Source organism: Leucoraja erinacea, chromosome 2 (genome assembly GCF_028641065.1).
Source record: "Leucoraja erinacea ecotype New England chromosome 2, Leri_hhj_1, whole genome shotgun sequence".
In the NCBI taxonomy this organism is placed as follows: domain Eukaryota; kingdom Metazoa; phylum Chordata; class Chondrichthyes; order Rajiformes; family Rajidae; genus Leucoraja; species Leucoraja erinaceus.
Genome location: NC_073378.1, coordinates 131,368,811 through 131,394,554, shown reverse-complemented (window position 1 = coordinate 131,394,554; position 25,744 = coordinate 131,368,811). Strand labels below are relative to the sequence as shown.

At 48.4% G+C, this 25,744-nt stretch overlaps 2 protein-coding genes across 4 annotated transcripts in view; both read right to left on the bottom strand.

Moving 5' to 3' along the window:
* Positions 1–822: 822 nt before the first annotated feature.
* LOC129706071 (adhesive plaque matrix protein-like) lies at positions 823–2,034 on the bottom strand. The gene has a single exon (XM_055650043.1). The coding sequence runs from the start codon at positions 2,032–2,034 to the stop codon at positions 823–825; it is 1,212 nt and encodes a 403-aa protein (XP_055506018.1).
* Positions 2,035–3,083: 1,049 nt separating this feature from the next.
* zftraf1 (zinc finger TRAF-type containing 1) overlaps positions 3,084–25,744 on the bottom strand; it is a 122,080-nt gene continuing 99,419 nt past the window's right edge. Inside the window, exons 3-5 of one of the 3 annotated variants that reach the window (XM_055665352.1) lie at positions 23,802–24,013; positions 19,362–19,397; positions 3,084–3,489 (exon numbers count right to left, since the gene is read on the bottom strand). In XM_055665352.1, coding sequence (XP_055521327.1) covers positions 3,098–3,489; positions 19,362–19,397; positions 23,802–24,013 — 640 coding nt within the window. In that variant the 3' untranslated portion in view covers positions 3,084–3,097. Of the gene's footprint in view, positions 3,490–19,361; positions 19,398–23,796; positions 24,014–25,744 lie in introns of all 3 variants that reach the window. The other 2 variants (XM_055665365.1, XM_055665358.1) reach the window with 2 other exon arrangements.

Sequence of the window (25,744 nt, the reverse complement as noted above, 5' to 3'; positions counted from 1 at the left end):
ACTGTACACAGTTCTAGTCTGGCCAGCAGGATGTGGGAGGGTTAAAGTGCGAGTCACAACAGTCGTTGCGATAATAGTGTGGAGGGACCGTCCGTTCAGTGTGGTGACGGATCCTTACAGAGCCACTAGGCGTTCACTTCCCTGTGCACATTACCCAGGGTCAGTCCTTGTGTAAGTGTACAGTCAGGGCAAGGACACCCAACTGAGCCATTGTATAGTCAGGGTAAGGACATCTTCCTGTGTAACTGTCCAGAATCACTACTAAAGGAGGGTAAGGGCTCGCCACGCAGTGACAATGTGGAATTGGTATGTGTTCAAGTATCGCTCTATGCAACTGGAGGTGGCGTTAAAGCGTTTTGTGATTGAGAAGTTTCGGCTGTCGGGAATAGCTGAACAGATTAGATCTCTTTCCTCTGGAAAAGAGGCAGTTAAAAGGTGACCTTATCATGGTCATCGAGATTGCTACACGGGCTTTCACCAGGCGTACAGAGGGAATATGTCCATCAGTGGGGGGGCAAGAGGACATAAATATCAGACATCCACTGATGAATCTACTTGGGGACATTGGACAGGGGTGGGAATGTGGAGCTCCTTCCCAAAGGGAGAGGTGAGGAGAGTCGGGTCTGGCAGGTGGGTTTACTGGGGAGAAGGGGAAGAATACTCTACCGAAGGGTGGGACGAAGAGGGATGGGCTGTGGCCTGGGTGGAGGAGGAACGATGGTAGCGCCTCGACAGCATGCGTGTGCGCTGTAGGTTGGATGAAATCCAACGTCGGGGATGGTGCGACTGTTCAGGATACCGTGTGTCCAGGGTGAGGGGCATTCACGGCCGAGTTGGTTGACTGTAGTTTATGGCCGCCCTGTCCCCAGCCTCCATGTGCTGGGCAGGGTGCGGCCTGGCGCTGTGTGTTTGGGCTGCCCTGTCCCCAGCCTCCATGTGCTGGGCAGGGTGCGGCCTGGCGCTGTGTGTTTGGGCCGCACTGTCCCCAGCGTCCGTGTGCTGGGCAGGGTGCGGCCTGGCGTTGTGTATTTGGGCCGTAGTGTCCCCAGCCTCCATGTGCTGGGCAGGGTGCAGCCTGGCGCTGTGTGTTTGGGCCGTAGTGTCCCCAGCCTCCATGTGCTGGGCAGGGTGCGGCCTGGCGCTGTGTGTTTGGGCCGTAGTGTCCCCAGCCTCCATGTGCTGGGCAGGGTGCGGCCTGGCGCTGTGTGTTAGGGCTGCCCTGTCCCCAGCCTCCATGTGCTGGGCAGGGTGCGGCCTGGCGCTGTGTGTTTGGGCCGTAGTGTCCCCAGCCTCCATGTGCTGGGCAGGGTGCGGCCTGGCGCTGTGTGTTTGGGCTGCCCTGTCCCCAGCGTCCGTGTGCTGGGCAGGGTACGGCCTGGCGCTGTGTGTTTGGGCTGCCCTGTCCCCAGCCTCCATGTGCTGGGCAGGGTGCGGCCTGGCGTTGTGTGTTTGGGCCGTAGTGTCCCCAGCCTCCATGTGCTGGGCAGGGTGCGGCCTGGCGCTGTGTGTTTGGGCCGTAGTGTCCCCAGCCTCCATGTGCTGGGCAGGGTGCGGCCTGGCGCTGTGTGTTTGGGCTGTAGTGTCCCCAGCCTCCATGTGCTGGGCAGGGTGCGGCCTGGCGCTGTGTGTTTGGGCCGTAGTGTCCCCAGCGTCCGTGTGCTGGGCAGGGTGCGGCCTGGCGTTGTGTGTTTGGGCCGTAGTGTCCCCAGCCTCCATGTGCTGGGCAGGGTGCGGCCTGGCGCTGTGTGTTTGGGCTGCCCTGTCCCCAGCCTCCATGTGCTGGGCAGGGTGCGGCCTGGCGCTGTGTGTTTGGGCCGTAGTGTCCCCAGCCTCCATGTGCTGGGCAGGGTGCGGCCTGGCGCTGTGTGTTTGGGCTGCCCTGTCCCCAGCGTCCGTGTGCTGGGCAGGGTACGGCCTGGCGCTGTGTGTTTGGGCTGCCCTGTCCCCAGCCTCCATGTGCTGGGCAGGGTGCGGCCTGGCGTTGTGTGTTTGGGCTGCCAGACACTGCAGTGAAACTGGGGCCGTGGCTCCCATTGGTCACTGGGAACGATCTATCCGTCTGCATCTTCACCACCAGGCTGGGCCATTCAATGCAACTGAGGAAAGTTCTGAGTGATCGAGACAGGGTGCACAGGAAGGATTTATTTCCCAAAAACCAAGGAGGGTGGTGGGGGCAGAGATTTCCAGTAATATATAAAAGGATTAAATGGAAGATGCTGAACAACTTGCCTCACCCAGAGGACAAGGAGGTTGGAAGCTGTGCCAGAAAGTGGTAGCACAGAGATCCTGGTTGTATTTAGAGAGTCCCTGGACTGCCTGTTGCCGGGTGCGGAGAGCTGGAGGTGGGATAAATCTGTTTGGTTATTGACTGCCAGCATGGTCAGGAGGGGCCAAGTGGCCTCTGTTCGTGCTGTGTTCTCTGGGATTCCAATGTTAGCTGGGTGATCCCCCCCCCCCCCCCCCACTCTGTGCCTGCACCCTTGAGTGTAGTGTACTGCCTTTCCTTCTCGAGCACCACACCACAAAGTGTCTGGCACTGGGTCTTTTTGGTTCCGTTTGTCCTTGGAGAAGTGACTGGAGGAGGCTGTGGTGTGGAGCACCCCAGACCGCTGGCACTGAGAACAGGGAGCTGGGGGGGGGAGGGGGGAAGGTGATGTAAAGGGGACAGGCAATGACGCCCCCCCCACACACAGAGACAACTGGGCACGATGGGGTGACGCGGGGGGGGTGTGTAGGATGCACAGTTTGCCACTGAACTGCAGGCTCAGTACTGACCGCTGCTCAGATGGCTTACCCCGCTGGACTCCATGCAGACACTCCATGTTTCCTCTCCCTCCCGTAACACCCGTTGTACGTGAGTGAGGCTTCTGAACAACAGTAACTCTCAGTCCCGGGTAGTCACGACCACATGCAGTGAGTAGATATTTGTTTCTTGGGGGGTTTGTTTGTTTTTTTTTTGTCCCTTTCTGTGAAGGATTCTTCTTGTGTTTAAACTACTGACTGGTGTTGGCTGGCTTTTTCGAGGTACTATGGTTCGATGGTGCCCACTCTGTTCTTGTTGCCTCCTCCCCCACCCCTCCCCAAGTCCCCACCGCCCTTACTTCTGTATCTGAAATATAAAGAGCCTCAGGTTAATGTTTTTGGCCGCGAGCAGTTTGTTGCATTCGACTGAGTCTATGATAGGCAGCGGCAAGTAGTCTGTTTCGTTGCTCTCGTTGGTGAAAGCAAAGTGGTAGATGACAGGGTTGATTTTGACATCGTCGTAGGGGCCTTTCAGGAGGAGGAAGGAGCACTCCATGGGCGAGTTGACCTTGCTCTTGAGGATGAGCTGGAATGAAAGGGTGCGCTTGCAGGAGAGGTTGGGGTTGCGTTCGGAGTCGTTGACGCGTGCCTTCAGCACCCACGTCTGGTTGAGCACCGTGAAGCGGGGCGTCTCGTAGTACAGCCTGGTGATGAAGTCGTCTGTTCGGTAGGGCCGGAACTGAACTTCTGCACAAGGGGGTGGGCGAGAGGAGAAACAAACAACAGTACGTAAAGCACGTAGTCCCTGCCCCTACAAATCACTCACAAAACAACTGGACAATGTGCTCACACATTCTGGGACCCGTGCACTTGAGTGGGGGATCAGCACCGGGGCTTGGGAACCATCCTCACCTCGGGTATCGAACGGCTTTAAGACAGTGGGAGGGATGGTGAGGACATCTTTTTAACATTTCTCCCCATTGCCAATCATTCTTCTCTACTCTCAGTGATATCACACAGGCTGGAGCAGTTCATTAGGAGCCCCTCTTACTCATAAGTACATAAGGAGAATTAGACCATTCGGCCCTCTTGTGCCCCACCTGGCAAAGTTAAAGACCAAGCCAAAAACACAAGTGATGGAGGAACTCCGCGGGTTCTGTGCATAGATGCCATGTAGGGTAGGCACCCTTCTTGAGACGCATGGCCTCTTTAGACTTAGATCAAGACCGCGTTCTACTGAGGGGTAGTAGCAAAAGACAGAAGATGTGAAAGATGATAGGCAGGGTGGTGACCCAGTGACAGACAGGTAAGGGCACCAGTGGTTGAAGCCATGGATCATGAGGATGCCAGCGTGGTTTATGGGATGTTACGTTTGATCCTCGACCACTGACCAAGATCTGGCAGTGTGGAGAGGTGTCGCACTGAGGATGCTGCTGGACAACCTGGTGGGCAGAATGTGGCCAGGTCCCTGGACTTGTGTCAACAGCCTCTACAATCATGCTCCTATCCTGACCATGACCGCCCAATAAAGAGCACATGGACCTATTTGGGGCAGCACCGTTGCTGCCTCACAGTGCCGGGTATTTCCCTGACGATGGGTGCTGTCTGTACGGAGTTTGTACTTTCTCCCTGTGACCGCGTGGGTTTTCTCCGGGGGCTCTTGTTTCCACCCACATACTTGGCTCAACTACCTCTCCCAGCAGCTTTGTACGTTAATTGCCTTCGGCAAATTGCCCCTAATATCTAGGATAGAACTAAAGTTGGTCGGCGTGGACATGGTTGGCCGAAGGGCCTGTTTCCACACTGTATCTTTAAACTAAACTATTTCAGGATCCAGGCCTCGTGCATTGGGACAGCCAGCTGTCTGAAGGAGAGTGTTCGAGACAATGACTCATGCCCTGCCCCCACCTCATGGTCTACTGGGCAGCAGAGATCTCAGTGCCCTGGACATATCCCTATTCTCTACAAAGGTTTTGTACATCCACTGACAAGGCAGGTGACCCACTACACCACAGGAAAAGACTAGGGCCATTCAGCCCCTCAAACCTGCATGCCAGTCAATTGGATCATGGTTGATCCAACTGTTCTCGTCCACTGCCCACCCTCTCCTCAAAATCTTTGTCTCCAGAGATTTTTGGCACAGGAACTCCAAAGACTTTCAAATCTTGTTCCTCATCTCAGACCTAATTGGTGTGCAAATATGTTGCATCTACTGTTTCTCCTCAGTCCACTCTGACTGAAACTTCCTCCTCGAACTCTAATAAATTGACCAGACATGAGCTGTGAAGCTTCATGAAGCTCTGCTCACTCTGCCTAATCAGATTACGGGTTTCCAAATGTCCTGCTAATACTTTAACGGAAATGGGCAAGGCAACCTAGATAGGGTAGAGTCAGAACCTTTCCCCCAGGGTAGGATTGTTAAAGACTAGAGGGCATGGCCGAAAGGTGCAATGTTGAAAGGAGATGAGTGGATCAGAGATTAACATTTGACTGACATAGTGGGTTGAAGGGCCTATTTCTGCACTGTTTTGCGTTCTCTGATCTCCTTCACCCTAACAATAGACGTTAGACCAACTGGCCTAAGGTTATCTGCCCTTTTTGAACAAGGGCATCACAGTTTTCCAATCTTCTCCAGATTGGAAGGATTTTGGAAGAATGTAACCGATACATCCATTATCTCTGTCGCAACTTAGATTCATACAGCATGGAAACAGGACGTTGGCCAATATACCCTATCTGAGCTAATCCCATTTGCCCATGTTTGGCTCATATCCCTCAATTAACCATGAACCTGTCCTAATGTCCTTCTAAACATTATTATTATTATTATTATTATTCTACTTGGCACAACTACCTCCCCCAGCAGCTCATTCTGTATAGCCACCACCCACTGTGTGAAAAGGTTGCTTCTTGAGTACCCGTTAAATTATTCCCCTCTCACCTTAAACCTATACCCTCTGGTTCTTGTGTAAGAAAGAACTGCAGATGCTGGACAAAATCGAAGGGAGACACAAAACGCTGGAGTAACTCAGCGGGTGAGGCAGCATCTATGGAGAGAAGGAATGGGTGGCGTTTCGACAAAAAAGGTCACCCATTCCTTCTCTCCATAGATGCTGCCTCACCCGCTGAGTTACTCCAGTATTTTGTGTCTACCCTCTGGTTCTTGATTCCTGTACCCTGAGAGGAGGAGGGGGGAGTACATTGACCCTATTATATTTCATACACCTCTATAGCGTTTTTTGAATCGTAGGATGCAAGGCGTTGGGCCAGGTCTCTGCCCATTAGTCTAATCCATTAGCGATGATGTTATTCAGCATTATTCAGTATTAATGGGATGTTTGCTGTATCTTCACACAGACTGTTGCAATTCATCTGTTTAAACCCTATGCCACACCCTTGCTCCGCATAAATAGTATCTCCAGCCTCTGGGTTCTCTCTTCCCATTTATAAGTTCATGTTCATAAGTTCTAGGAGCAGAATTAGGCCATTCGGCCCATCAGGTCTACTCTGCCATTCACTCATGGCTGATCTATATTTCCCTCTCAATCCCACTCTCCTCCCTTCTCCCCATAACCCCTGATATCTTACTAATCAAGAATGTCAATTTCCGCCTTTAAAATATCTATTGCAAGCCTCCACAGTTGCGCCCACAGATTCACTCCATTTGACTAAATAAATTCCACCTCATCTCCTTTCTAGAGGTATGTCCTTTAATTCTGAGGCTATGGCCTCTGGTCCTAGGCTCTCCCACTAGTAGAAACATGCTCTCCACATCTACTCTATCCAAGCTTGACTATTTTTAATGAGGTTCCCCTCATCTTTCTAAACTCCAGTGAGTACAGGCCCAGTGCCATCAAACGCTTATCATCTGTTATCCTGGGATCATTCTCGTAAGCCTAAGCTTTCATTGTCTGTTTTTATATTTCTCATTAGTACAGTTCATCTAGTATGGTTTATCATAGCATTAAGGTGAGAGGGGCAAAGTGTAATGGAGATGTGTGGGGAAAGTTTTTTTACACAGAGTGGTGGGTGCCTGGAATGCTCTGCCAGGGGTGGTGGTGGAGGCGTGGACTTGGTCGGCCGAGGGACCTGTTTCCATGCTCTATCTCTAAACTTATCTCCTAAACTGCCAGCCACGTGGGCCTATTGTCTAGGCTGTTCACCTCTGTCGCCACTTTCATGGATCTGTGTACGCCTGGGACTCTCTGTTCTGCAACACTCCCCTGGCCCCCACCATCTTAGTCCTCCCTTGGTTTATCTGATCAAAATGCAACACCTCATACTTGTCGGAGTTAAACTCCATCGACCATTTCCTGGCCCACACTTCTAGATCCTGTTGTAATCATAGACAATCGTCATCACTGTCCATCACACCTCCAATGTTGGTGTCATCTGCAAACTTACTAACCACATTTAATAATGCTCTCGTGCTAAAGGTTAATATAGCAACCAAACAAGAGTGGGCCCCGCACCGATCTCTGTAGCACCACTGGTCACAAGCCTCCAGACTGAATTATAACCCTCCAACACACCATCACACTCCACCCACTGAGCTCATTTTGTTCTGCTCATCTCACCAACTGATCAATTGGAATTTTTTTCAACCTGTTAATTGTCGTGACACTGGGTTACACTGAGGAGGAGAGGGAGCGAAAGGTGGAAGATGTGAAAAATAACAGGGGGGACTGTGACATGATGGCAGGAAAAGGAATCAGTGCAAGGATGGGTGGGTCGTGAATCCATGGGGTGCCAGTACAGTTCACACTTACTCCTGTCGTCCAAACTAATCCTTTACTTATCAGGATCAGATTCCATCTGCCATCTCTGCCCCATCTAACCAGCAATCAACACACAGTAAGGGGGTCTGTGCCAATCCGTGTGATTGCAATGAACATGCCTGACCCTCACTCTCTGCCCCCTATCACCAAGCCAGATTTGGAGATACGGGAGATTGCTGATGCTGCAATCTGGCTCCTAGCGGATTGAGCAGTATCTGTGTGGTACAGGAATCGTTGACGTTTCGGGTCAAGACCCTGCATGTGGAAACGGTTTTGGGTGGAAACATCAACAATTCTTGGGCAGCGTAGATGATGTGGGTCAAAGGAGTCAGCTGATTCTGTGCTGTATGACATTTTGACTAAATCTTTTAACCCCGCAGATGTTGCTTGACCCACCGAGTTCCTTCAGCAGTTTGTATTTTTTGCTCGATTTGACTGGAATTTGCCAACTTGCCCTGGTCCCTGTAGGTTCTAAGCTTTTGTAGCAGCCTTCCATGTGGGACCTTGTCAAATACCTTGCTGAGTGTGTAGACCACACCAACTGCACTGATCTCACCACAATCTCTTCTCACTTTAATCAATAAATTGGCTAGACAGGATCACCCTGTGTCAAAGCTGTGCTGACTAGCTTTGATTAATCTGTCGTTCCAGGTATAGATGAATCCTGTCCTCAATGTTTTCCCAGCATTGGTACAGATCTCTCGAGTTTAGAGAAGGCAGTATGGTGAGAGAAAGAAGTGAACGGAAGGATTAAAACATATTCCAACACTCCCTGTCCACGGATCACAATATACTGAGCAGTCCAGCCAACTGCAACAATGACTCGAAATCTCTCCCTTCTCATACAGTCATACAGTGCAGAAAAGAGACCCTTCTGCCCAGGGTGGAAATGTCTAAAAACTAGAGGGCATAGCTTTAAGGTCAGAGAGTTTAAAGGAGATGTGCATGGCAAACGTTATACACCGTGGTGAGTGCCAAAGGTGGTGCTGGGGGCAGATCTGATTGTGGCGTTTAAGAGGCTTTTAAATAGGTGCAGAGAATAGAGGGATATGAATCCCATGCAGGTGGTGGAGATTAGTTTAACTTAGCGTCATGTTTGGTATGGACATTGTGGGCCGAAGGGCCTGTTCTACTGCTGTACTATTAGGAGTTCTATGCCCAACGCATCTATGCCAACCAAGATGCCCCATTCAAGTTTGTCCCTATCAAGTGATCGGAACAGAAGCAGAAGTGAGCAGAAGGTCATAAGTGATAGGAGCCAGTCGGCCATCAAGTCTTCTCTGCCATTCAATCGTGGCTGACCTACAGTTCCCTCCATAATGTTTGGGACTCATCATTTATTTATTTACCTCTGTACTCCACAATTTAAAACTTGTAATGGAAACAAATCACATGTGGTTAAAGTGGACATTGTCAGATTTTATTAAAGGCAATTTTTATACATTTTGGTTTCACCATGTAGAAATTACAGCTGTGTTTATACATAGTCCCCCCATTTCAGGGCACTATAATGTTTGGGACACATGGCTTCACAGGTGTTTGTAATTGCTCAGTTTAATTGCCTCCTTAGTACAGGTATACAAGAGCTCTCAGCACCTAGTCTTTCCTCCAGTCTTTCTTTGGAAACTTTTATTGCTGTCTATCAACATGAGGCCCAAAGTTGTGTCAATGAAAGTCAAAGAAGCCATTATGAGACTGAGAAACAAGAATAAAACTGTTAAAGAGACATCAGCCAAACCTTAGGCTTACCAAAATCAACTGTTTGGAACATCATTAACAAGAAAGAACAGAAAAGAATAAATCAGGGAAGGTAGTGCATCCGTGGATAACAAGGGAAATCAGGGATAGTATCAAAGCGAAGGATGATGCGTACAAATTAGCCAGAAAAAGCAGCATACCGGAGGACTGGGAGAAATTCAGAGACCAGCAGAGGAGGACGAAGGGCTTATTTAGGAAAGGAAAAATGGATTATGAAAGAAAACTGGCAGGGAACATAAAAACTGACTGCAAATGTTTTTATAGATATGTGAAAAGAAAGAGATTAGTTAAAACAAATGTAGGTCCCTTGCAGTCAGAAACAGGTGAGTTGATCATGGGGAACAAGGATATGGCGGACCAATTGAATAACTACTTTGGTTCCGTCTTCACAAAGGAAGACATAAATAATCTGCTGGAAATAGCAGGGGCCCGCGGGTCAAAGGAGTTGGAGGAATTGAGTGAAATCCAGGTTAGTCGGGAAGTGGTGTTGGGTAAATTGAATGGATTAAAGGCTGATAAATCCCCAGGGCCAGATAGGCTGCATCCCAGAGTACTTAAGGAAGTAGCTCCAGAAATAGTGGATGCATTAGTAATAATCTTTCAAAACTCTTTAGATTCTGGAGTAGTTCCAGAGGATTGGCGGGTAGAAAATGTAACCCCACTTTTTAAGAAGGGAGGGAGAGAGAAAACAGGGAATTACAGACCAGTTAGTCTAACATCGGTAGTCGGGAAACTGCTAGAGTCAGTTATTAAAGATGGGATAGCAGCACATTTGGAAAATGGTGAAATCATTGGACAAAGTCAGCATGGATTTACGAAAGGTAAATCATGTCTGACGAATCTTATAGAATTTTTCGAGGATGTAACTAGTAGCGTGGATAGGGGAGAACCAGTGGATGTGGTGTATCTGGACTTCCAGAAGGCTTTCGACAAGGTCCCACATAAGAGATTACAAACTTAAAGCACACGGCATCGGGGGTTCAGTATTGATGTGGATAGAGAACTGGCTGGCAAACAGGAAGCAAAGAGTAGGAGTAAACAGGTCCTTTTCACAATGGCAGGCAGTGACTAGTGGGGTACCGCAAGGCTCAGTGCTGGGACCCCAGCTATTTACAATATATATTAATGATCTGGATGAGGGAATTGAAGGCAATATCTCCAAGTTTGCGGATGACACTAAGCTGGGGGGCAGTGTTAGCTGTGAGGAGGATGCTAGGAGGATGCTAGGAGACTGCAAGGTGACTTGGATAGGCTGGGTGAGTGGGCAGATGTTTGGCAAATGCAGTATAATGTGGATAAATGTGAGGTTATCCATTTTGGTGGCATAAACGGGAAAGCAGACTATTATCTAAATGGTGGCCGATGGGGAAAGGGGGAGATGCAGCGAGACCTGGGTGTCATGGTACACCAGTCATTGAAGGTAGGCATGCAGGTGCAGCAGGCAGTAAAGAAAGCGAATGGTATGTTGGCTTTCATAGCAAAAGGATTTGAGTATAGGAGCAGGGAGGTTCTACTGCAGTTGTACAGGGTCTTGGTGAGACCACACCTGGAGTATTGCGTACAGTTTTGGTCTCCAAATCTGAGAAAGGACATTATTGCCATAGAGGGAGTGCAGAGAAGGTTCACCAGACTGATTCCTGGGATGTCAGGACTGTCTTATGAAGAAAGACTGGATAGACTTGGTTTATACTCTCTAGAATTTAGGAGATTGAGAGGGGATCTTATAGAAACGTACAAAATTCTTAAGGGGTTGGACAGGCTAGATGCTGGAAGATTGTTCCCGATGTTGGGGAAGTCCAGGACAAGGGGTCACAGCTTAAGGATAAGGGGGAAATCCTTTAAAACCGAGATGAGGAGAACTTTTTTCACACAGAGAGTGGTGAATCTCTGGAACTCTCTGCCACAGAGGGCAGTTGAGGCCAGTTCATTGGCTATATTTAAGAGGGAGTTAGATGTGGCCCTTGTGGCCAAGGGTATCAGAGGGTATGGAGAGAAGGCGGGTACGGGATACTGAGTTGGATGATCAGCCATGATCATATTGAATGGCGGTGCAGGCTCGAAGGGCCGAATGGCCTACTCCTGCACCTAATTTCTATGTTTCTATGAAAGAGAGTACTGGTGAGCTTACTAATCGCAAAGGGACTGGCAGGCCAAGGAAGATCTCCACAGCTGATGACAGAAGAATTCTCTCTATAAGAAAGAAAAATCCCCAAACACCTGTCCGATAGATTAGAAACACTCTTCAGGTGTGGATTTGTCAATGACCACTGTCCACAGAAGACTTCATGAACAGAAATACAGAGGCTACACTGCAAGATGCAAACCACTCGTTAGCCGCAAAAATAGGATGGCCGGGTTACAGTTTGCCAAGAGGTACTTAAAAGAGCAACCACAGTTCTGGAAAAAGGTCTTGTGGACAGATGAGACTAAGATTAACATATCAGAGTGATGGCAAGAACAAAGTATGGAGGAGAGAAGCCACTGCCCAAGATCCAAAGCATACCACCTCATCTGTGGAACACGGTGGTGGGGGTGTTATGGCCTGGGCATGTATGGCTGCTGAAGGCACTGGCTCACTTATCTTCATTGATGATACAACTGCTGATGGTAGTAGCATAATGAATTCTGAAGTGTATAGACACATTCTATCTGCTCAAGTTCAAACAAATGCCTCAAACTCATTGGCCGGCGGTTCATTCGACAGCAAGACAATGATCCCAAACATACTGCTAAAGCAACAAAGGAGTTTTTCAAAGCTAAAAAATGGTCAATTCTTGAGTGGCCAAGTCAATCACCCAATCTGAACCCAATTGAGCATGCCTTTTATATGCTGAAGAGAAAACTGAAGGGGACTAGTCCCCAAAACAAGCATAAGCTAAAGATGGCTGCAATACAGGCCTGGCAGAGCATCACCAGAGAAGACACCCGGCAACTGGTGATGTCCATGAATCGCAGACAGCAAGCAGTCATTGCATGCAAAGGATATGCAACAAAATACTAAACATGACTACTTTCATTTACATGACATTGCTGTGTCCCAAACATTATGGTGCCCTGAAATGGGGGGGACTATGTATAAAACACGGCTGTAATTTTTACATGGTGAAACCAAAATGTATAAAAATGGCCTTTATTAAAATCTGACAATGTGCACTTTAACCACATGTGATTTTTTTTCTATTACAAATCTCAAATTGTGGAGTAGAGAGGCAAATAAATAAACGTTGGGTCTTTGTCCCAAACATTATGGAGGGCACTGTATCTCTCAGAGTCAGAGAGTCAGAGTCAGAGTCAATTTAATTGTCCTCCAAACTCCCTCCAAACCACATTCTCCTGCCTTCTCCCCATAACCTCTGACACCTGTACTAATCAAGAATCTATCTATCTCTGCCATAAATATCCACTCTCGGCCTCCACAGCCTTTTGTGGCAAAGAATTCCACAGATTCACCACTCGCTGACTAAAGAAATTCCTCCTCATCTCCTTCCTGAAGGAACGTCCTTTAATTCTGAGGCTATGACCTCTAGTCCTAGACTCTCCCACTAGTGGAAACATCCTCTCCACATCCACTCTATCCAAGCCTTTCACTATTCGGTACGTTTCAATGAGGTTCCCCCTCATCCTTCCAAACTCCAGCAGGTACAGCAGGCACAGCAGGCCCAGTGCCGTCAAACGCTCACCAGATGTCCTCTTTTGTATAAACAGAGAGTTGGTCATAAATAGAGGGTAGAGGCTTGAGTCGATGCCCGTGTAAGGGTGAGCTGCCACTGCTGCTGTGCTGGGTGACAGTCTGGGGGTGAATTAGCAAAGCAACAAGGAGCCTGACATGGACAGGCTGGAAATGGGACGGGTGGGAACAGGCACAAGGAGAGGGCTTGAGTCTGCTTACCTGTTCAGTCCATCCCTTGGCACCTTCCCTGAGCAAATATCTACCCATCCCCACCTTGACTCTCTGCACCCATTGCTAATTGCTGAGGAGACTGTACAAACACATTTACTGATGACTGCTACTTTTTAAATAGTCAAATCTTCAAATGAGCAAACTCATGCTTTTGGGTTACGAGTCTGGTAAAGTAACCACTAAATCCAAGTACTCTACATCATTTTAAAGCTCGCTCTGAATTAAGGCACAGACTGCTTTGGACAATGGATAAGCTGGCGACTGCTGGAGTCTATATGCTTCGAACTGTCATACTAACCAAGCTGGTAAAAGATCAGACACCTCTTTGTAATGTCCCTGTATGTAATAGATCAGCAGAGAATGTTACATTTTGCCCAACATCATGTATTGTCTTTCCGCTGACTGGTCAGCATGCAACAAAGGCTTTTCACTGTTCCTCAGTACGCGTGACAGTAAACTAAATCAAACTTATGTTCCCTCATCTTCTCATGTTTCCATGAGTCAAAAATCGGAAAGGGTGCAGAAGAGACCCGCCTAGATATTACCTGGACTTGGGGGCTTATGGGGAGAGGTTGGATAAGCTGGGACTTTGTAGGAGGCTGAGTGGGTGATCTTATTGAGATGTACAAGTTCATGAGGGGGATAAAGTGAACACGGTCTTTTTCCCAGGATAGAGGATTCTAAAACTAGAGGGCATAGGCTTAAGGTGAGAGGAGAGAGATTTAAGAGGGACCTCAGGGACAACTTTATCATTCAGAAGGTTGACTGTAACCGGAACAAGCTGCCGGAGGAAACTATAGACACGGATACAATTATGACTTTTACAAGATATTTGGACAGATATATGGATAAGAAGGAGGTATGTGGGCCAAATTCAGACATGTGGTATTACTCCAGTATAGCAACATGGTTGGTATGGACAAGGTGGGCTTAAGGGCTTGTTTCCACACAATACAGCTCTAATTTCCATGTAGAAGTAAGTGAGGCAAACACCTGGGGTATAAAGTGCATTTCTATGTGTTTTAGACTGAGTATCAGATCTGAAAGAGAATTTTAAGCTGCTTTGCTAACCCCTCAAATAAAAACAAGACAAAAAGCTGTACGTACTCAGCTGGTCAGGCAGCAATAGACAGCAGACAATAGGTGCAGGAGGAGGCCATTTGGCCCTTCGAGCCAGCACCGCCATTCAATGTGATCATGGCTGATCATCCCCAATCAGTACCCCGTTCCTGCCTTCTCCCCATATCCCCTGACTCCGCTATTTTTAAGAGCCCTATCTAGCTCTCTCTTGAAAGCATCCAGAGAACCCGCCTCCACTGCCCTCTGAGGCAGAGAATTCCACAGACTCACCACTCTCTGTGAGAAAAAGTGTTTCCTCGTCTCCGTTCTAAATGTCTTACTCCTTATTCTTAAACTGTGGCCCCTGGTTCTGGACTCCCCCAACATCGGGAACATGTTTCCTGCCTCTAGTGTGTCCAAGCCCTTAACAATCTTGTATGTTTCACTGAGATCCCCTCTCATTCTTCTAAACTCCAGAGTGTACAAGCCCAGCTGCTCCATTCTCTCAGCATATGACAGTCCCGCCATCCCGGGAATTAACCTTGTAAACCTACGCTGCACTCCCTCAATAGCAAGAATGTCCTTCCTCAAATTAGTCGAGGAATGTCCTTCCTCAGAGAGACCACTGACCCGAGATGTAAACACACTTCTCTCCTAACAAATGACCTCAGACCCAGTGAGTATTTCCAGCATTCTTTGTTTAATTCCAGAGTTGCAGCATCTGCTGTTTGCCTCCATTGATAATGTACACACCCAGGAAACGGGAGGAGGGAGAAGATGCATGTCCAATGAGGTGCGGAAACAGTGGTCTGGCAACTGCAAATGTAGTGCAGAAAATGGGGTCCCGGAGAGCTTAAACAGTGTGGAAACGGGGCCATGGCGAGTTTAATGGGAGTGTGGGGAACATCACCTGATGAGCCACATGCTAAACCCAGCGGTATTTCCAAACAATCAGAGAGCAGATTATCGGAGTTTCAGGTTTAAGAAAGAACTGCAGATGCTGGAAAAATCAAAGGTAGACAAAAATGCTGGAGAAACTCAGTAGGTGAGGCAGCATCTATGGCGCGAAGGAATAGGTGACGTTTCGGGCCGAGACCCTAGAAGGGTCTGGACCCGAAACGTTGCCTATTTCCTTCGCTCCATAGATGCTGCCTCACCCACTGAGTTTCTCCAGCATTTTTGTCTACCATCGGAGTTTCAGGTGGACATTTTCTGTCAATGGATCCTATTTCTTTGTGGGTGATTGATATCAGAGAAATAAATCTCAGTGCTGTACAGATGTGTGCCACCTCTGTTCCTTCAAGCTGTCATGTACCCATTCTAGTTTCAGTGAGGATCTCACCACAATGGAGGCTGTTTGGAAATGTTGAAGTGCTCTCAAATCCACCCCTCAGCCCTCTCCTTTCACTGTGGCTCTGTAAATCGAGAGTTATCATTATTTATTACATTTCTTTCTTTGCTGCCAGGTCTGCTTGCATTGTCGTTCTGGGCAGTGAATCCCAGACTGCAACTGCTCGTAGTGTACAAAATGTTGTTGTACTGCGATCCTTTTGCTTGTCACCTTTGGCCAGTATTCTCTGGTCACTGACTAACCACCATGAGAAACAATCTCATTATCAACAAGCATCACAATTCCAAACACATGTATAATATCTCCTTAATCTGCGGTAAGGAAAACAAACATCACTTCCCCAGTCTCCTGTGCTGGGATAATTCCAAGTAATCTCCTCTGCACCCTCTCCAAGCCATTACTGTCCTTCGTAAAATAGAAGGCTCTGAACTGAACGCACCATCACCAGGCTATCGACACATGGCTATCTGGCCTACACTTCTTCCCACCCTGCTTCCTGTAAGGACTCCATCCCCTACTCCCAATTCCTCCGTCTACGCCGCATCTGCTCCACGGATGAGGCGTTCCACACCAGGACATCTGAAATGTCCTAATTATTCAGGGAACGGGGGTTCCTCTCCTCCACCATAGATGAGGCTTGCACCAGGGTCTCTTCCATACCCCGCAACACTGCGCTCTCTCTCCCCATCCCCCCACTCGCAACAAGGGCAGAGTCCTCCTAGTCCTCACCTTTCACCCCACCAGCCGTCAGATACAAACAGTAATCCTCCGTCAGTTTCGCCACCTCCAACGTGACCCCACCACTCGCCACATCTTCCCATCTCCCCCCATATCTGCCTTCCGCAAAGACCGCTCCCTCCATAACTCCCTTGTCAATTCTTCCCTTCCCTCTCGGTCCACCCCCTCCCCGGGCACTTTCCCTTGCAACCGCAAGAGATGCAACACTTGTCCCTTTACCTCCCCCCTCGACTCCGTTCAAGGACCCAAGCAATCGTTCCAGGAGCGACAGAGGTTTACCTGCATCTCCTCCAACCTCATCTATTGCATCCGCTGCTCTAGATGTCAGCTGATCTATATCGGTGAGACCAAGCGGAGGTTGGGCGATCGTTTCGCCGAACACCTCCGCTCGGTCCGCAATAACCAAGCTGACCTTCCGGTGGCTCAGCACTTCAACTCCCTCTCCCACTCCGTCTCTGACCTCTCTGTCCTGGGTCTCCTCCATGGCCACAGTGAGCAGCACCGGAAATTGGAGGAACAGCACCTCATATTCCGTTTGGGGAGTCTGCATCCTGGGGGCATGAACATCGAATTCTCCTAATTTTGTTAGTCCTTGCTGTCTCCTCCCCTTCCTCAGTCCCCCTGCTGTCTCCTCCCCATCCCCCAGCCTTCGGGCTCCTCCTCCTTTTTCCTTTCTTGTCCCCGCCCCCCCCACCCCCGATCAGTCTGAAGAAGGGTTTCCGCCCGAAACGTTGCCTATATCCTTCGCTCCATAGATGCTACTGCACCCGCTGAGTTTCTCCAGCTTTTTTGTGCACCATCACCAGTTGGATCCTAAATCATAGAGTTGCACAGCAGAGGAACAGGCCGTTCAGCCCAGCGCATCCATGCCAGCCATCATGTCTAGCTACACTAATCCCACATTATGTTCCTCTATCCCTGCTCATTCTGGTACCAGTCCAGATGCCCCTTAAAAGCTGTTCCTGTTCCTGCCTCCGCTTCCTCTGGAAGTTCATTCTAGATACCTACGACTCTTGGTGTGAAACATTTTGCCCTTAGATCCCCTATAAATGACCTCCCCTCTCATGCTCTAGTTTTAGACATCCCTAATGGGCCAGTCCCACTTGGGGGGCTCGTTAGGCTACTGCCAGGGACTAGCTTTAATGGAATTCACCTACGACACCTGGCGACAACCCACGACAACAAACATTGCCGCCACTGTCGCTGAAAAATTTTCAACATGTTGAAAATTTTGCGGCAGTCGCCCGAAAAATCACCTAAGTGGGACAGGCCCATAACTCCACCTATCTACCCTGTTTATGACTCTCATATATTTAAATACCTCTCTCATCTCACCTTTCAGTCTCCCTTGCTGCAAGGAAATCAGCCCCAGCTGATCCAATCTCTCTGTAGAACTCAAACCCTCCAAACAAGGCAACATCCTTGTGAACCTTTTTGACACCACCTCTAGCTCAATCTGATCCTACCTGTAGTGTGGCGATCAGAACTGAGTCACTGGGAGAGTTGATTCCATGATGATGCTGGGAATGTGCCCCCCCCCAATGCCCATTCTCGCTCGCTCCCCGGGAGAGACTGACTTCAACAAAACAATAGTGTGGCCTAATCAACATTTTGTAGAAGTATAACATAATGTACCTACTTGTAGGCAATGCCTCCATCGATGAAAGCCAGCATACCACACACCTTCCTCACCACCCTGTCTACTCGTGTTGCCCCTTTCATGATCTGCGTGTCCATTTTACTATTGCAGTGTCCAATCCGACAGAAACCATTACTTTAACTATAAGTCGACACAAAGGTTGGGCCATCATGATGCAGCAGCTGTACAAGTGTTTGGTGAGACCACACTGGAGATTTGAAAGAGACCCCGGGGGCAACGTTTATACTCGGAGGGTAGTTCGTATCTGCAATGAACTACCAGAGGAAGCTATAGAAACAGACGTGACTATGACCTTTAAACAACATTTGGACAGATATATGCGTAGAAAGGGTTTGAAGGGATAGGGATCAATTTCCGGTAAATGGGAGCGTCCCAGAATGCCAACTTGGTCAGCATGACAAGGTGGACCGAAGGGCCAGTCTCCATGCAGCACACTTCTATGACTGGATAAGTGTTGAAAAGATATGGGGAAAGACCAAGCAAAGAGAGTTAGGCTTGCAAAGCACAAGTGAAGGTTGGGCACCATCTTAAGATTCTATGCAGACACAAGGCACTGCAGATGCTGGAAGTCTTGAACAAAACACAAAGTGCTGGAGGAACTCAGCAGTCAGGCAGCACCTGTGGAGGGAATGGACAGACAACATTTCAGGTTGAGACACTTGAACTGGACTGACCCGATCAAGAGTTTTGATGAAGGGTCTGTCCAGATGAAGAATCCTAAGCCGCAACGTCGCCTGTCCATTCCCTCCATAGATGCTGCCTGGACCGCTGAGGCCCCCCACCATTTTGTGTTTTGCTTCAGATTCTATGTAACCTGTTCATTTTTCACTACTCATCTCACCATTGTCCTCCATCTAACCTGTCACTGAAAGAACTAAATGTTCTTACTCTTCAGCTGAGATTAGTTGATTTAAATTCCCTGTCACACAAACTCTCAGTTTCTATCAAGAGCCGTTGTGAAAATTATTCTTCTCAAACCCTGCTCCTTCCTGTCCGAAACCAAGAAACTTCCTTAACCTTAATGTTTGACTTGTAGTCTCAAAACCATGATACGCTTGCTGCCGAATAGACTCCGTACTGGAGAATTCACAAGGTGGGAGGGAGTGATGGTGTGGGAGAAGAGAGAGAGAGAGAGTGAGAGAGAGACAGAGAGACAGAGAGACAGAGAGAGACAGAGAGAGAGAGAGAGAGAGATGGAAACAGAGCTAGAGATGACAGTCTCTGGGGGAGTTGATCACATGCTGATACTGGGGAATGTGCCCCCCCTAATGCCCACTCTGGCTCGCTCCCCGGGAGAGACTGACACCTCTGGGTTCTGCTGTAAGCAGGGCTACAGTTGTCTATGCCGCCAGGAATCGGGTATAGCTGTCCTACCTTTTTTGTGACATGTCTGACTGCAGAAATCGGTTCCTGTGTGAGTAAAGATCAACCAGTTACATTTTGAGCGAAAACAATGCATTAAATTTGATGAAACTGTAAATAAGCTCCCCGAATATACCCATCGGCTGTGTGAGGAGAGGGGAGTGTGGGATCCTCAGTCCTGGCCTGTGCTTTTAACAACGGGTTTACTGTGTATATAACCCTGCCGCCCTGTCCAATTCCCAGCTACACACACCGGTGCATATGGCAGTGGTGATGGGGATGCTTGCTTGCGGACACTTTCTAAGGAAGGGTGCTGTATGGGTTCAGACTGCTGAATGGAAGGACAGTGGGGGGAGAGTGCAGTGGCATCCTGGCCTCGTTACTCTGGGAGTCCATGAATCACACACCACAGGAGCCACCTGCCCTGCTCCCAAGCCCATCCCTCATCTTTCTTCACAATCTACCCCTTCAGCCCTCTGCTTCAGAGATCACCCAACCCCTCTGCCACCCTCTCCCTGTAAATGTTCAGGGATCTCTCTCTCTCTCTCCCTCCCTCTCTCTTTCTCTCTTTCTCTCTCTCTTTCTCTCCTTCTCGCTCTTCTCTCTCTCTCTCTTTCTCTCTTTCTCTCTCTCTCTCTCTCGCTCTCTCTCTCCCTCCATCACCATCGCTCACCCACCCACTAACACACCATCCCATTTTAATCTGTGAGTTTACCGTGTGAGAATTGTTCTAACCATATGTGACGGTTTTAACCTCCTTCCAAGGCAGAGAGATGCTGGGCACTCAAAACCAGCCTCAAGACTGATTGAAGATGTGCCAATACTCTTAATGCGTGTCAATTGTTTTTGTCAAGTCCATGCTCTCCTGAGATGCTGCCTGACCTGCTGAGCTACTCCAGCACTTTGTGTCTATCTTTGGTGTAAACCAGCATCTGCAGTTCCTTGTTCCTTAATCTGGGTTCCCTAGTTGATCAGGAGAGGGATTCCTTGAGTCAGTCCTGCCTTGGTGTTCCATGCCTGGTTTTGGGAGAGTAATTGTCTGTATATTCCCGTGCACCAGTGAGTGTGGAAGAAACAAAGCCACAAGCGAGGCAGAGGACAGGGCAAGAAAATCTCCAGTTGGTAAATGCTTTCAAAGAGGTCCCTCTCTCTTATACTGGTGTTTTAAGCCATCGTGTGTGCATGTGGAATGTCGCCATCTCTGTACGAATGGACAGACAGATGCCCAGAGAAGAAACCAGCGGTGTGGAGACAGTTCAATGAAAACTGGCTCACAGATCCGGAGGAACAGAGTCTTTGACCCAACCAGCATGGCTCTGTGCCCTTCCTCTGCTGCCCTTTCAGCATGGTCGTGTTCCCTGTGTGGTCACTCTCCCTGTCGACCCATTATCCATTATCCCTGTCCATTCACTCCACATCCCTGGCCCTAGTTTCCACTTACTTTCAATTGCCTTGACTGCATTCCCCATTTGCTCCCACACCACATAATGCCTACTCTCACCACCTTCCCATTCCTTATTCCCTCCCACCCCCCCATCCCATCAACTGTTCACTCCCATTTTCCAATTGTTCATCAAATCCCATTCCACAATTTGGCCCCCATCCCCGTTCACTCTTGTAGCCCCATTCCTCATTTTTGTCCACTTCTTGTGGCCATATTCCCCGTTCACATCCATTTCCCATCCCATTCCCTATTCACTCTCACCCCCCCCATCCCATTCCTTGAGGATACATCCTTTGCTTATTCACAGAAAAGATCGTCCACAATGCAGATTATGTCCAGCGAATATGGGAAGCTTTCTGACAATGCATAGGAAATATCCTCATGAATCAGATAAGAGGAGAGAGAGGGGAAAGGGGGAGGGGGGGTAAGAGAAAGAGGGAGAAACAGAACAAGAGAGAGAGAAACAGAGCGAGAGAAAGAGAGAGAGATATCTGTGGAGATGGTGGAATCAGATACAATCACTGCATTCAAGAGGCATTTAGACAGAAACAAATAGGCAAGGCATAGAAGCACACGGTCCTAATGTGGGATCACTGTAGAAGGACATGAAGGGCAGCATATCAGTGGTGGGCCGAAGGATCTATTTCTGCGCTATACGACTCTGACTCCACTACACACAAAAATAAATGTGTGAGAAACATTCTTCAAGGAAGGCCATGAGTGTGTCACTATTTATAAGTGGAGATTACATACAGTAGTACAACACAGGGACAAGGCCCTTCAGCCCACCATGTCTGTGCTGACCATGATGCCAATCTAAACTAATGCCGCCTGCCTACACATGATGCCTATCCCTCCATTCCCTGCATATCCATGTGCCTACCTCAAAACCTCTTAGACACCACTATCGTATCTGCCTCCACCACCACCCCTACCCCTGGCAGTGCATTCCAGGCACCAGCATCGTGTGTAAAACAAAAACTTGCATGCACATCTCCTTTAAACTTTTCACCTCTCACCTTAAATATATGCCTTCTAGTCTTTTGACAATTCCACCCTGGGAAAGATTGTTCTACACTATTTAAGCCTCTCATAATTTGATAAACCTAACCGCGTCTGACGCTCCAGGCAAAAACAATTCAAGCTTGTGCAACCTCTCTCCCTGTAGCTGATACCTTTTCATCCAGGCAACATCCTGGTCAACCACTTCTGCACCCTCTCCAAAGTCTCCACATCCTTCCTGTAATGGGACACCATTAGTCCAAGCACAACCTAGCCAGATTTTAATACAGCTTTCCACAGGCAACATCCTGATCAATCAAGAGCAAGTGTGTGATGTGCCTTTTTTACTGCCATATCCAATTGTGTTGTCACATTCAGGGAGCTACAGACCCCACCCCAAGATCTCTCTGTAAATCAGTGCTCCTCGCTCAGGTCCTGCCATCTCCTATGTCCTTCCCTTTTGCACTTGGCATCCCAAAGTGCGACTGCACACTAGTCCAGACTTGACCATCTGCCATTTTCCATGTCCCAGTGTCCCATTGATCTAGACTCTGCTGTATCCTTTGACACTGTCCAAATTCCAACTATGGGTTGTTTTACTATATAAAAATGCCAAATAAAAATACACTGGTACTGACATTTGCTCTTGCTCCTGCTCCCTGCCAGTGCCAATACGTGTGTGTCTTGCTTTTAAGAAGCTGCGGCTTTGAAATGAATCCCATGCATTTATAATGACTGAAAGGTCCATTACTAACAGCAGTCTCCAAACCCTCGGAGTGAGTTACAACCAGTGATATAACAGATCACAGATGAATGGATATGCTGCCTGCTCCCTACAGATGCCGTCATGTAACAGGAGCCCTTGGTGCAATATTAACGGTTGGGTAATGTCAGAGACACCATCGGGTGAGGAGACAACTTTAACCACCTGTTATTGTACGAGAGAATAACTTTGGTAGATATCGAAATCAGCTAGAGCAGGGAATCACATTCAGCAACACAATATTCTTGTACAAAGTACATGAAAAGATGGCGCCGGCTCTTTGCATGCTCTTCCCAGAGAGGATCTACTGTCCTCCAAAACAGTTGCTCTACTCTTGGGATCTCTTCTACATGTAAACATAGCACCATTTCTCAATGATCTATTTATATTTCCCCCCATTGCAGACATTGGACTTTGTGTGTGGAACTGATGCGCTACAATGCTGAGAACTAAATTCTGCACTCTGTACCTTCCCCTTTGTCCCTACCTATTGTACTGGAGTGTGACTTGCTTGTATCTATGTGTAGTTTTATCCGATCTGATTGGATGGCATGTATCACAAAGCTTTTCACTGTACCTTGTACACGTAACAATAATAGTCATACAACGTGATACAGGCCCTTCAGCCCAACTTACCCATGCCGACCAACATGCCCTATCTACACTAGGACCACCTGCCTGCGTTTGACCCATATCCCACTAAACCTATCTTACCCAAGTACTTGTCTAAATGTTTCTTAAACATTGTGATAGTAACTGTCTCGACTACCTCCTCCGACAGCTTGTTCCATACGCTCACCACCCTTTGTGTGAAATAATATTGGTGAACCTCAGCTAGGCGGGCGTGTGGGTTTGAGGCGGGGTCCCAATGGGTGTGGCTCGTGGGCCAACTGCGTTTTTGCCTCACCTTCCTTGCTTTAACCCGGACATCTCTCCCCACCACCGGCAACCCTGAACACTTGCCCTTGGCTGCCGTTTAATGTACAGCAGGCTGCTCATAATGAGGGCACTGAAGGGCAGGCAGCCTGATCTCCTGGGCTTTGCCACAGTGAGGAACCCGACTGACCAGCGGACGAGGCATGATTACCCCCCCCACCCCCAACCTGCTCCTGTTCCACTCCCGCTCCTCTCACCCTCACCCCGGGTTAGGGGTGGATCCTGTGAGCTTCCCGGTGTCCAGCACCTCTCCTCGTGAAGCCCTAGGGCCTCAGACTGGGCGGCGGAAGAACAAGGCTCACCTTACCTGTGTATCCTATCTTTTCAAAGCTGAGGAGGTTGAAGATGCTATTGTAGAGCTGCATCTCCTTCTTGTGGTTTTGGTCCATCTCGTCCAGGATCTCCATCAGCTCGTTGCCGGTCTTGGCGGGGTGGCCACACTCCCCCTCGTGAGCCGTCAGCTCATGGAAGGGTCCCTGCCACGGGCAGCCGATCCGCTTGTACTTACACTGCATCACCCTGCACACGGCGGAAAGAGCACCGTTAGACAGCCGCAAGCCCTCCGCTCTCCCACCCTCGTCAACCCGCATGCACTTTACCAACAATCAAAGAGTGGCCACCCGCGTAAAGAAACAAACATTGGTTGCTAATTTGCAGTCGCCCAGATTCCCACAAACAGCAATCAGTCAATGAACCAATAATTGTCTCTTTGGGCAATGGATGAGGGAGAAATTTTGGCTGAATCGTAGAATGTACAGCACAGCAACAGGCCCTTCAGCCCACAACGTCTGTGCCCAACATGATGTCAAGCTAAACTAATCACTTCCCGTATGTGATTCCTATCCCTCCATTTCCATGCGCCGATCCAAAAGCCTCTTAAATGCCACCATCGTATCTGCCTCCACCCTCACCCTTGGCAGCGCAGGCACTAACCACCCCGAGTGAAAAAACTTGCCCCAAACATCTCCTTAAATGTCAAATCAACACAGTGGGACATTGAGTTCAAGATGAGCAGATAATGGCCCACTTGCATACGAGCGCCAAAGCAGAAGCTATGCTCAGGGGAGTGGGTGTTGTTCAAAGACCAGTGTCCATTGGTGTGGGTGGGTTGCCCACTGACTGATGCTGTTACTTGTTGACTAATTCAGGCAGTCCCATTTCCCTGCCTTTCCCAATGGCTCTGTACATTATTTTCACACAAACTGCCTGTCCAATTTCCTTTTGAAATGATTTTAAATGGCAACAGAACTATTAATATGCACCCTAATGCAAGAGAGCTGCAGAGTGGTGGTGAGAGGGATTGAGAGTAAATCACACAGCACAATACGAGGAAAGGCCACTACTAAAGAAAATACTGCCTGCATTATTAACAAGTATTTTAGCATTGCATGACAACCCAAATCTTTCACCTGATGAAGCAGTTTTTATTTGCAGTGTGGTCACTGCTGTAATGGAGTGGAGACAGTTCATCTGTGCACAGCGGGAGGTGGCAGCAGCAGCAGTGCAGGTAAATGATCGTTTCCACCTCACAGCGCCAGAGACCCGGGTTTGATCCCGACCTCAGGCGCTGTCTGTGTGGAGTTTGCTACTTCTCCCTGTGATCGCATGGGTTTCCCCCACATCCCAAAGTTGTGCAGGTTTGTTTGTAGGTTAATTAGCCCTCTGTAAAATTGTCCCCAAAATTGTATATGGAGTGGGTATGAAAGTGGGAATAACATAGAACTAGTTTGAACGGGTGATCAATGGTCGGCGTGGACTCAGTGAATTGAAGGGTCTGTCTCCAAGCTGTATCTTTCAATCCAAAATAAATCATAATGGTCTCTGATAGTTTAGTTTCCAGCTATCAATAATAACTAAACCAATCGATGGATAAAAAAATTCATCTTTTATATCAATTAATTTTTGTTCTGTCCATCAGTCTGCATTGTGTTGTGAATATATGTTGAAGGCAGAGATATTAACAGAAATGGTTAATATTTGCGTTTTCCATAGTACGAATCAGTGCGAAGACATGCCCTTTTGTAATTATATGAACTTTTTACTACGGCACTAGGCACTACATTGGGAATTCAGTAGGCAGGGGTGGTGCTAATTCGAACAACACTCAACATTATAAAGAAGACACAAGGAACTGCAGATGCTGGAATCTTAAGCAAAAATATACAAAGTGCTGGAGGAACTCAACAGGTCAGGCAGCATCCGTAGAAGGGATAGACAGACGATGATTTGGGTTGGATCCCTTCTTCGCAC

What these genes read in the sequence shown, in the direction of transcription:
- LOC129706071 (XM_055650043.1), bottom strand. Translation starts at nt 2,034, where the DNA reads ATGGGAGCCACGGCCCCAGTTTCACTGCAGTGTCTGGCAGCCCAAACA.